General features: G+C 40.2%; 1 protein-coding gene across 5 annotated transcripts in view; it reads right to left on the bottom strand.

Annotated features, from left to right (window-relative positions):
• LOC117943376 (histone deacetylase 7-like) overlaps nt 1-12298 on the bottom strand; it is a 44040-nt gene that overhangs the window by 17080 nt on the left and 14662 nt on the right. For all 5 annotated transcript variants that reach the window (XM_034869460.1, XM_034869462.1, XM_034869463.1 and 2 more), the window contains 14 exons: nt 9365-9549; nt 8719-8800; nt 8198-8309; nt 7859-7938; nt 6771-6884; nt 6406-6506; nt 4948-5028; nt 4337-4490; nt 1942-2192; nt 1431-1676; nt 771-969; nt 469-602; nt 255-375; nt 87-136 (listed from right to left, as the gene is read on the bottom strand). In XM_034869460.1, coding sequence (XP_034725351.1) covers nt 87-136; nt 255-375; nt 469-602; nt 771-969; nt 1431-1676; nt 1942-2192; nt 4337-4490; nt 4948-5028; nt 6406-6506; nt 6771-6884; nt 7859-7938; nt 8198-8309; nt 8719-8800; nt 9365-9496 — 1857 coding nt within the window. In that variant the 5' untranslated portion in view covers nt 9497-9549. The remainder of the gene's footprint in view (nt 1-86; nt 137-254; nt 376-468; nt 603-770; nt 970-1430; nt 1677-1941; nt 2193-4336; nt 4491-4947; nt 5029-6405; nt 6507-6770; nt 6885-7858; nt 7939-8197; nt 8310-8718; nt 8801-9364; nt 9550-12298) is intronic.

Raw genomic sequence — 12298 nt, 5'->3', positions numbered from 1 at the left:
AGATTCCCACATGACTTGTGTTTTAAAGGGGTCTACTATGTGTGTGTGGGGGTATGTGTGTGTACATGCCTGTGTGTGGCACTCACCCCAACTCCTCCACATGGCAGCATAAAAAAAAGTCGTTGAGACAAGATCCCTGCAGAAGATTATTTCACTTATTCAACTGTCATGTATGTTTATATTATATTGTTATTACTATCATTATTACAGTATTATTTATTTATTTATTTTTAAATAAGTATTATTGATATTACCAGCCAACTTGCGGTTGTCCAGCTTGAGTCGGTTGAGTGGGTTGGTGCCGAACAGAAGCACATGTTTCTCTGAATGGACTGACTGGAGCTCTTCTAGAGTGGCCTTCCTACTGCGAATACGCTACATACACACACACAACCCATATCAACTTAACTTAAAATTGACTCTGGGGTATGAGTCTGCCAGTATGTGTAGTGTGTGTGCGTGTCATACCTCGCACTGGTTCCTGAGACCTCTTTCATGCAGTCTGGACCAGATACTCTGGACCCTCCCAGAATGCTCAGGGTGGCGGCTGTTATCCCCACAGGTACACTGGTGCTTCTGCATCTGAGCATCATAAACCAGACCTGGACAGACACACACGCACACACACACACACACACACAAATCTAAACCTTGTTTTTCTCCTCAGTATTTCATGATCCCATTGTACATAAATTGTACATAAAATATGTCACCAGTTAATGGGATTCATGGCCTCTTTTTAGTTTCTTGTTCAAAAAAGCATCCCTCACCTGTGGTGAAGCGTAGCTGGACATCTGCAGCAGGGCTGGACAGTAACAGGGTAGGTATGGCTGTGGGTGGATGTGGAGGAGGAGGCAGGGAAGTGGCAGCTGGGGAGGATTGGGTTCGGACCAGAGGCTGGTGAGGCCATATTAGGGCAGGCACACCCAGGGGGTCAAGTTGGAGACCTGATCTAAGGTTCACCTGCCTCTGTGGTTCCCAGGACAGTGGGTGAGAAGGGGAAAAAGGGAATGAAGGAGAATTTAATATCATTAGCACATTACAAAGACTAACTAAAGTAAACCTCCACCTATTCACAAGTCAAATGCCTCTCTTCAGTACATTGCAACTACTCATTATTGAGATAATTTAATAGTGCTTGTCTATAACAAGCAACTGATATTGAAAATACAGTATTGCCAAGCATGCTCCCACACTATTTTAACTTGCCCTATTCATCATGTATATATAAAGCTACAGCGCCCTCTGATGGCAAAAACATGCTTGTGAATTCAAGTGCAATTAGACTAGAGATGCACATGTAAACTATTTATTTGTTTCTTAGTTAAAATAAAAAATAAATAGTTTAACACTTTTCTTTTAAGGAAAAGTAAAACATCCCGTCCCAGAAAGCTCTGCATGACTGTGCAGATGAGAGTTTATATCAGTACCTGACTGAGTGAGTGAGAGGGCTCAATCAAGCTGTCCCGTGAGGAGGTAGTGGATTCTGTGTCGTAAACTGAGTCTGTGCTGGCAGTGCTTTGTCTCCTGCGGTAGTTTTCCTCACACACTGAGCCCGGTTCTGAATCACACACGGACCCGGGACCCGAACCTGATCCTGATCCAATATCCTCCAGGTCCATGTCCTCCAATGGGATCTCGGTCAGACGAGGCTTCTCGATGGACTTGCTTGTTAGCTAATAGAAGGTATAGGTTTTACAGTGTTAGCAAGTCTTAAAGTAGCAAAAGCTATCTTTAACATGCCTTTCTATACAACTGAAAACAAATGATTTCTGTATTTGGACAAATATAAAATACTAATACATTTTTAAGTGAAATCCAAGCACAAGTCAACACAAGTGCTCCACAGAATAAACCTCATAAAGATTTGCCACTGTCAGTATTAGTTCATTTATTTTCATGCAACATGCTTGTGTCTACGCCTGCCACCTCTCTTCTCACCTTGCTCATGTGTGCATTCTGCTTGAACCTTTCCAGCCCGTTCTTGTAATATTGCTGGGACAGATGGTGGTGGATGTGTGAGTGACGGCTGGCATGCAGAGTAAGGGGTGAGTGGCTGTAGGGCGGAGGCTCTGAGCGTGTTCGCTCCAGGGGTCTGTGGGAGGGAAAGGTAACTACGCCTTCCCTTCTGGTGGGGGAGGACAGGTGAGGCTGCTGATGCTGCAGCAGAGGATTGGAGCTCAAACCATGAACTGCAGCAAGGAAGAGAGAGTGAAACAGGTTAAACGGTGGTGAAAAAAGAACGGGGGCTGAAAGAACAAGAGGAGTAAGAGGGGTTAGGCTACATGTGAAGGAGAAAACAAATAAAGACGCACGATAAATGGAGATAAACATGTCAAAAACAAGAATAGAAATAACAACAAGGAGAAGGTAAACCAAATGGATCGGGTGTAAGGGAAAAAAGAGGGCTAGGAGGAAAAAAATAGGACGCCTGATATAAATCTTTAAATTATAATAATATAGATCAATTATCCATATCTGACTCAGAAATAGAAAATGAAGTGCAGAGTAAAATATACCATAGTTGTAGTTATGTTCGAAATAATGCAAAGGAAAATAGGCCTCAATGATGTTTGAATTTACTGCATATTTCCGTATTTCTTTTGCAAAACTGCATCACCATCAAGTATCAAGTAGAGGGCGCCATTGTGCTGTTTACACTATAATATTCAAGCAAAAGAAATATTTACAACATCAATGTTCTTACAGTCTTGGATTTTATAAGAATATACTATTTTTACACCAGACATTTTGACTTATTTTAGCAGGAGTGCAGGTGTTACTTGCACCCTAAACCTGCACAACTAAAAGGTATAACGTTCATATTGACGTTTTCGGTTACACCTGTGTTTATCCTGCAAAGAAAAGTAGAAAATGTCTGCTGTGAAAAAGGTCCATTATGAGTATTGCTGATAGTTAATATAAAGGCTTTTTGTTGTGATTGGCAGAATTTAAATAAAGCAAAGGTGATACAGTAAAAGAAAAACCAAAGTGTACAAACATTTGGTGATGCTTCCTTTTTGCACGTTTAAATAGAGGTTTTTGAAGTACTGGAAATTATGGAGTTTTATTTAGTTGTTCAACTGTTTTTTTATCACTATTTCTTCTTCTTTTGTGGTTCATTGGTTGATGTCTTTTCAACATTAAAGATATCAACGAATGCTTCTCTTACAGATAAGCAACTGAACATACACAAAAGCATACATTTCCCTAATTTTCTGAAAAAGAAACCTTGCTCAGTGTTTGTTTCACTTTTAAAATGTAAGCTTAACAGCGAGGAACAATTCAATCAGGAAACTTGATACCTTAATAATGCTCCCTGAATTAGCCAAGCAGCATGCTAAGCTGAAACAGGGAGCACTATGTAGAAAACCCCAATCGGTATACAAGACTGGGCCCAGAGCAAGCCATTGAAAACCATTTTCACATTTGGGTCATGTTAGGACTCTGAAGGAACTAGAACAAGGAACTAGGAAGGTGGAGGCTGGGGTGGTGGAGGCAAAGTTTTGCCAGTAGCCATATTTAAATTAGCCACCTTGGCTGTGAATAGTGTGTAACTGATGAGATGAGAGAAATTATCATTCAATCAGCAGGCATATGACTTCCTTGTCCTGCATGAACTAACGCAATGCTTAATTAAGCCTATTGAGCTCCTGCAGTGTGTCCTGCCATCTCTGCCATTCTACAAATTTCTCTCTGGGCAGAAAAGTGTTCCAGTTATCATCTTGAGAGACAAGCTCTCTTTAAAGTAGCCTTCCTTGAACTGTCACTGGGCTAAGAAGCTCAGGGGGTCAACACAATGTTCATGTTGAGAGTACACATCTTCAACTGAATGTTTTTTTGGATTCAGGGATGGTGAATGTGAACATGTCAATTGTCATATTCCAAGTCCCCCACTGGCTGCACTGGACATGTAAATCATCAATAGCAAGGGTTAGGGTTAGGGTTAGGGTTAGGTCAGGGAAGCAGGTTTTTACAGATGGCACACCCCAAAAAGAAGGAGGCACCAAGCTTCCTATTCCTCCCCTAATGGTTATCTAAGATGCCTGGCATTAACTCTAAGAGGTCTTTTTTCTTTGGAAATAATCCCCAAAGGGTGTCATTGGTATGCATACTAATGGTTGTTTGAAATGTCCTTGGCAGGGAAATGATCCAGCTACCTGTGTCAAATCAAACAAATCCCACGATCCATTAACTGCATGAAAGTCAGATCTTCAACCTAAGGTGTCATGTTTACACATTGTGTTGTCTGAATGCGTGTCTTTTGTATCTGATATACATATATTGAGGTATTTCTGTTTCTATTGTATGAAACATTGGAGTCTACAAAACTCACAAGAGACAAGTTGGGAGTGCACCAGTCCGGTGTGTGGTTCCAGTATGAGCACAGGCTGCAGGCGCTGATCCAGGGCTGGACTGCATCCTTCCCGAGGCAGGTAGACCTGGTGAAGAGCAGGTACTGCCAATGGTCTGGCTACTCGCAGGTCAGCCTGGGGAGAGAGGTGAGGAGAGGAGACATGATGGGGTGCAGGCTCTATAGAGGTCACTAGGGTTTAGGGAAGCCCTTTTCATGGTAGCACCTTAACACAAATGAGCTAAATGGAGTAGTAGTGCATAAGACGAGGGCATCATGGTCTGTTCACAATAAAGATAGACACATCTTAAAACATGTTAATATTGTCATCAAGTGAGTAAAACCACCACATGACTGATTCACAAGATATGAAAGCACCACGGAGATCAAGAGGGAACTGAAAGCCCGAATACCACATGTTTCTATAAGTGTCCAAATGTGCAGGCACTATTTTAGAATATCAGTCTTAGATACACATACATTCATAGCATTAATGTCTTCCCATTTGGTCTGAACAATTTTATGTTGTGAAATAACACGTCAACAGTTTATATATTTATTTTGAAGGAAACCCTAGAAGGATTGTAGCTTACATGTGCAGGTAGTCCAGCAGTGATGTTGGGCATGGCAGTGGGGTTGGGATGCAAGGTAAATTGGGCCAGCAACCGCTGTGCCTGAATAAGACAGAAATATTTATTAAAGAGATTATCTTTACAATACAAATGATCACATCCTCAAACACAAAAACAACAAACACATATTTAACATACAGTTAATTTGACTTCTCTCCTTAGTGCCATAAATCCACTTTCACAAATAAATTCAGATGCTTTTAAAATAGTTATTGTACAAGACAAAACTGAAAAAATCCACTCTACTGTTGTAAACCAGAAAAGCATGACAAGTAAAGTAAATAGAAAATGGATATATAATAATATTTGAATTTGTAGATCAATTTGGAGTGATCAAGTAACATGAATTTGTACAATGGGCCATGTGGCCTTGTTAAATCTCCCTTTTTAAAAGCATTTAATCATTAATCTAATGCATTTAACATCAAATTAACATTCAACTGATTGTCCTTAAAAGAGCAGAGGTAAATTCACCAGACGAGGACTATATGTTACCATTACAAAAAGAAAGCAAAAGGTTTTCTTGGAAAGATTTCAGGAATAAATCCATAAAGGGAAGATTTAACAAAGGTACGTGGCGGTTGAACAATTGTTATCCCCTGCATTGTGTTGATGTAGTCTTGTAATGCCAGACTTTACCCCACAGCGCTGTGGAGAAAGGTGTGACTCCTCCACACATACATCGCAAGATAGGAGAAGATTACGCAAAATGGTCTCGGAAAGGAACTTGTTTCGGTGGAACATTTGCACCCCGATAAAAGAAAATAACACATATAATATGAAATGTTAATCGTTCACAGCAGTGTGGCAGTCAACACCACCCAAACCGAGACCAAGTCATCAACAAGACCAGAGTATGTCGTCAAGTCAAGACTAAGACTTTGAGGGGTTGAGACCGAGTCGAGACCAGACCACTGCCAGCCGGCCAGAGCTTTCTTGGGAGTGTGTGTTAAGGGGGCAATGAGTGAAGGTTGCATTTGAAGCATGACGTTTTACATCCAATCACAGTAACAATGCTAACACATAAAATTAGACAGTGCATGGGTCAGGGTTGTGATATCCCTGCAGTTGTGATCTTGACTGATCTTGAAATAAAATCCATAAAGAGTCTTCTCTGAGACCAAGTAAAAATGCAGTTGATTCTGAGACCAAGACCTTCAAAAAGTGTTCTTGAGAGCGGTCCTAAGACCAAGACCAATCTCAAGTACTACAATACTGGTTCACACAATACAGTAACTTGAGCTTTTTAAATTAGCTGGATACCTGGTTAAACGCAATTTGCTCTTACCAGTGCATTGCCCTCTGTAAGGTCACTTCATCCCCAGCAATACTACCACAATCAGTCCCACTTATTATTTGCTAATGTGGATAAGAAAGTCGGCTAAATCGCTATAATATAAATATAAAAGAAGGGCTCACCTCATGAGCCAGCGGGAGGTGCCCGTTGTCCGAATGGAGGCTGTCATTTGGTGAGCTGCACCCTGAAGCTGGGTTGCTGCTGCTGCTGCTGGGAGAGGAGTCTGGGTGACAGAATTGAGACACGCCCATCAACTAATCAACAATAGTTTTAGAATAGATGTGTTCATACTGCACCAAAAGACACTCATATCAAATTGGAAAATGTATCAAACTATGTCCCTACATAATGTGTTTCAATTACATGTAACAAAGTAACAGATATAGTAATGGTATATCAAAGCAGTATTAACTTGAAATTGTTAAAAGAGCAGCGCAAATAAAATAGAAGATCATGAGAGTGTTCCAACTAAATGTAAATACTCTACCCATAGTTTCCGTCCTGTGCTTGACAGCGGGAGGAGCACTGATCTTACGCTGCAGCGGGTTTGGCCTTGTACTGATGAGCTTCTTTAACTTCCACTTCAGAGTGGGCTCAGAGACTGTACAAGGACAAATTTACACAAATGAATATGTGACACACACACACACACACACACACACACACACACACACACGCGCAAACACACGCACATGCACACTTGTACCCAAAGGTCTCATAAAAATGAAAGATTTTAAATGCTTTTAAATGCACAGCTTAATGATAAACTGACTGATGTAAGACATCTTCTATATCAGCAAGAATGCTTTCATTCAGTAATGCACATAGGATAAGGATGCACCCAATTTCGATAACAAAACTAAGTTAAATCAATGTGCAGCACAGCTGAACCAAGTAAATACATCAACCAAAGTCAATGGCATAAAAAGTCCCATGTTTATATTGGTCAGGCTCCAATAAGCCCAAACAAAACAATCAATGGGTAGCTGGCTCAGAGCAGATAAAAGGCAGGTTTGTGTTGTCGCTTTGCCAAATAAAATCACTGGAGGGCGTGTGCGTGTTTGTGTGCACACTTGAAAGTAGGGGTGCTAGGACAACGCAGATAAACAATGTCTGTGTACCTGCAGAGATGTACAGGAAGACAAAGCCACTCTCATTCACATGGTGAGGGAGACCTGCTCAGTACTCTCACGCGGTTCATTTTACAAATACCTTCCTTAAAAGCTATGTAACTACTTTGGTCTTGGTGTCTAGCTGTTGTTATTATGAGTGTTCTGTTTTTATGGTCTCTCTCGGGCCCTGCAGGTGTGGTGCTCAATGAGTTTCCTTTGTCTCACTGTACATTCATTCTCTCCAGTCTCATTTTTTAGTCCAGAATAGGTGAAATAAATGACAGTTTGCTGAAACACTGAAAGGTTTAGCATTTAACAGACAAACTATCCCACTGAGCTATGCACTCAGATCAAGATCATTGAGTCTAACTCTAATTACACAGAGCGCACTCCATCAGAACAGACTTAAAATGGAAAATCACCAGTCCCTCATCCCAGACACAAACAACCAGAGATATGTCACCTGTCCGGCGCAGTGCGAGGTCTTTACGCTGGTCACAGGCTGTAGGCTGAGACTTTGGGGACATGTCAGGAACTGGGAGCCTGCGTAACCAAAACAATATTGGATAGAGTTTAATCATGAAAAGATTTGAATAGATTTGTTCTGTTTTTAAATTATTATTATTATTTTTAAAACTTCTAGTTATTTTCATATATATTTATTACCTTTATTAACATCAGAAAAGGAAATGATATCCCCAACAAAATCTCAAAGTCATTTTTTTCCTAACTATGCTGTGTTTGCAGCTCGCACAGTCAAGGTTCTACTTTGAAAAGTCATTGATCTGTTAGTCTCTCTCACCTGTATCCTGGTGTAGGACTGCTGTGGCCAGTGACCCTGTCCTGAGTGGGCTGGCTCTTCATAATTATGTGGTCCCGAAGTTTCTGCTTTACCAGAGGACTGGCTACGGCACCTACCAGTCAAGAAAATCAAGCAGTGGGGCTGATAATGTGAAATAATGATAACATGTTTTAATAAAGACATGTGGATAGATTTTATACTGAAGCTATAGTATGAAAAAAAGTCCAGGATCCAGGATATCTGTCACTTTCCTCTGAGCTCTCTTCATTTCCTCTACATGGTAAAAAATAAAAACAGCACAATGTTTGAAACAAGTGAGTTGATTGACTTTGGTTTGATATGAGTACAAATTTCCTTGGAATCTGAGAATACATCACTGCACAGTTGGAAATCCCCTATTTTTTCACTGTAACAGTCAGATTGCTGTGACTCAGATGAAGAGCACAACATCCAAAAGGTCTTTTAGAGAAGCTATGAAAGCACATTACCGTAAAGAGAAACATATTACATGTGATACTTACTCTGCTCATTTTTACTCTTTCGTGTCAGCTGATTTAGTTCTTCTCTTTTCTCCTGCTCCATCTGTCTTTGCTCAATGTTATACTGAGAAGAAAAAAATTAAGAGATATCAACATTGACCAGGCCAGTCTGCATGGACTGTCAATATGGGATTTGAACAAAAAGAGACAACCATTGCTACTGCCCTATCCCTAAATAACTTAATATTGCCTCTTGATTTGCATATTTAATAAGACTTCATGTTAAAGTAAAGAAATATAACACTAGAGGTGCAGCACAAACCAGTTGATCCATGATCAGCATTGATCAGAATCCAATGCTAAAAAGGAGATCTGTTAACAGTAACCTGACCTGCTTCTTACTCATTTCTGCTGAGCATTTATCAACCTGTAAAGTCGTATTTCAAAAACAGCTGGGTTTCCAGATGTGACAAGACTTCACGTAGGACAAAATTTCATGAGTATACTTAGTCATATTAAGTCTCTGTTTAAACATTTGGTAATTGTAATTGTAACATAAAACGTAGATTAAGAGTATGTATTTATACTGTTGCTGGTTATGCTTGGCGCTGCTGAAGCTTTCCTTTGTCACCATCCACCTATACTGGCTCAAGAGTGTTGTTCTCCTGACATACAAGTTTGTCCTTACCTGCAAGTGCTGCTGGGAAAACTGGGAGCAGTGCTGTGAGGTGAGGGGTCCCAAGAAGAAGGGAGGGCCGGGGGTCAGCATGGCCGAGTCTAGGCCTGGATGTAACAATCTCTGGGTCACACTTAGGTCCATGGGCTTCTCTCCATGTAAGGATGATGACACCTAATTCCTGATGATCACGTCCGCTACAGAAGAAGAGACAGGGAGTTATTAAAACATCATTTTGTTGATGAGTATGACTGTCTGAGGTTACGAGTGTCAATGTGGGATGAAGATTATTTGTCTCTCTCGAGTATATGTTACTTTCCACAAATGGGACTATTTTTCAAAGTCCTTTATGCTGGTCAAAGATGTATCATCATTGTAGATTCATTATTATTAAAAGTAGTACAAATATCTTAGATGTGATAACACAAAGGGATACATTCACAGGAACGGGCCAAAAAATCTTTGAGTGCCATTTGCTGCTTGTGCTTTACATAAACATGATCAAGAGTGCATTCAGTTTATTTGGCATAAGTGTATACCCAGATGTGTAGTGTACTTGAACCCGGCACAATCACCAGTCATATTTCATTTCATTCAAGTCTTCCTGCCTCAAGTGAACTGGCTATTGTCCAACACTACATTCAGGAAAGCAAAAGAGAGGGGTGTTTGTGTGTGTTGGGGTTGGAGGGGCACAAAAGAAAGAAAGAATGAAGGAAACTGGGTGGGGCGTTGGATTTGAACATTGTGTGGTCAAGGCATTTGGGTCAGGTACATCAATCTGCCATTTCTATTCCAGGTTTTTGCTAAAATGAAAGAAGTAAAAAGCTAAGTTTAGCACAAGTGAGACAATTGAACCAAGCATTGATGTCTTAATGAAAGACACATGTCTTTTTATAGGAGCAGAAGAGCGCAAATAGTTTTCAATCCATTATTGCAATCCAAAGGTCACTGTAAAATATGTTAAACCAACCTTCCTTTTCACCTTGAAAGACTTAACTATAGCATGCATGGCACAATATGGGCCTGATGGTATGACCTATAAAACACAAAGCAGACAGGAAGGCTAATGATAACTGGTAGTGAGGAAACATCAGTCTTAAGTTTTTCTTGTTAAGTGTGATGCACCATAACAAGTCAAAAACAAATGCAAGCTCACAGATAACTTGATACTGTTTTCATGTGTCATTGCGACTGACACCTGAAACCAATAAACATGGTGAGGAATGTTTCGGTACCGATACAAAAGATTAGACACATACATAATATGGAAGGTGACACCTTGCTCCCTCTGGGGCAGAGGGACAGTGGGAGGGAAGGAAGGACATGGAAATGTACTGAACCCTTATGCCTGAATGACTGCAACCCAAAATATTACTCAGAATTACTCACACAATTCCTGTAAGTGGGCATTTCTTTACTGGCAAACCCTGCTGGATTATGTTACGAGCTGCGGACAGCACTGTAACACAGTAACAACTTTGCAATGACAACACTACCTCTCACATCACAGTATCTTAGAAAAACATACTTGCATTGCAATTATTCACTTCTTTGAGGAGTTATCCAGGAGTAAACAAATATAAGATAACACTTTCAAACTGACTACAATGATAAGGCACACTAAAAAAAGAAGGATAAAACCAAAATTCCAAAACAGCAGATACAAAATAAGTTAAGTTAATTGTGTGAGTTAAACAAGCAGCAATTTACAGGCTTGGTCATCAAAGTTTACCATTAGAATTAAAAATAGCTTCACCAAAAATAGTGCATTGGCTGCAAACAAACCCATAACACTTCCATTAGTTACAGAGACAACATTGTCAGCTCTAACTTTCAGCTGTGCTGCTCAAAACAAAACTCCATATACCAAGTCCCACTGAACTTCTCTCCTGCAGGCGCCGTACAGAGAGTTGTACAGACCAGGCAGCATTATTTGGCCCTTATTCACAACAGCAAGACTGACTCAGACAGAGAAATATTCATGTCCGTGAAGGCATTGCGGGTTGACAGAATTCCTCTTAAGAAAAAACATTCTCATCTTCTTATTTAAGCAGGTCAAGTGAGACTTTCACATAGTAGAACATAAAAAAACAGGCAAGTAGGTAATAAGACCTGTGGCCTCATTTATAAAACCTGTTATGCAAGAAAAAGTTGCGTGAAGCAGAGTGAAATATGCGGTTGCAACATGCAGACTGCACAGTCTGCATCCAAAACACCTGTGCCACTTAATTACCCTAATGAAGCCAATATGACTCCAATTCACTACTGCTTTATTGGACTTAATTAAGCTATTGGGACAATTACATAACCAGCCCTACAGTTCCCATTGGCCTGTGTATTACAGCCAATCAACAGCATGTCAGATTTGGCATTACTTGAAGATTTAGCAAGAGCACCTCAATCTCACAATCACTAAATCATGTTTTGTCCCCCATTTTTTCATTTCATTAATTGTCATCAAGGGCTCCTTTACAAGGCGGAAATATTCAGGGATTGATAGATATAGACCTTATTAGGACAAATATGGGACGGCCTTGGGAGGAGCGTGAGGCTCGTCCACGACCGCATAAGATAACGCACGTACGTATTTATAACGAGAAGAGTCTGTACAGGTGTATGTCACATGATGTTATAAATCAGAATGTTGTTTTTGCGCACAAACATTCGGACTTTCTGAAATCTTTCAGAATAGAATCTACGTAGACGTTTATGAACGAAGCCCCAGGACTATTTACAGTACAAGATCATTTAATATAGTTTAAGTCAAGTGTTTCATTTCGGTTGTCCTGCGTGATAACCAAATACAGAGTTCACAGTAACACTTTACTACAACATTGTTTTTTTAAATTTTCTGTATGTGTGTAAATGCATGATTTGATGGATGGTTATAGAACAGCTCATTGTAGTGACTGGGCAAAACAGGAAGATAAGCCTCCTGTAAATGAT

The sequence above is a fragment of the Etheostoma cragini genome, chromosome 4 (assembly GCF_013103735.1).
Source record: "Etheostoma cragini isolate CJK2018 chromosome 4, CSU_Ecrag_1.0, whole genome shotgun sequence".
Taxonomy (NCBI): Eukaryota; Metazoa; Chordata; class Actinopteri; order Perciformes; family Percidae; genus Etheostoma; species Etheostoma cragini.
Note: the sequence above shows the minus strand (reverse complement) of the source record. Positions and strands in the feature narration are given on the sequence as shown.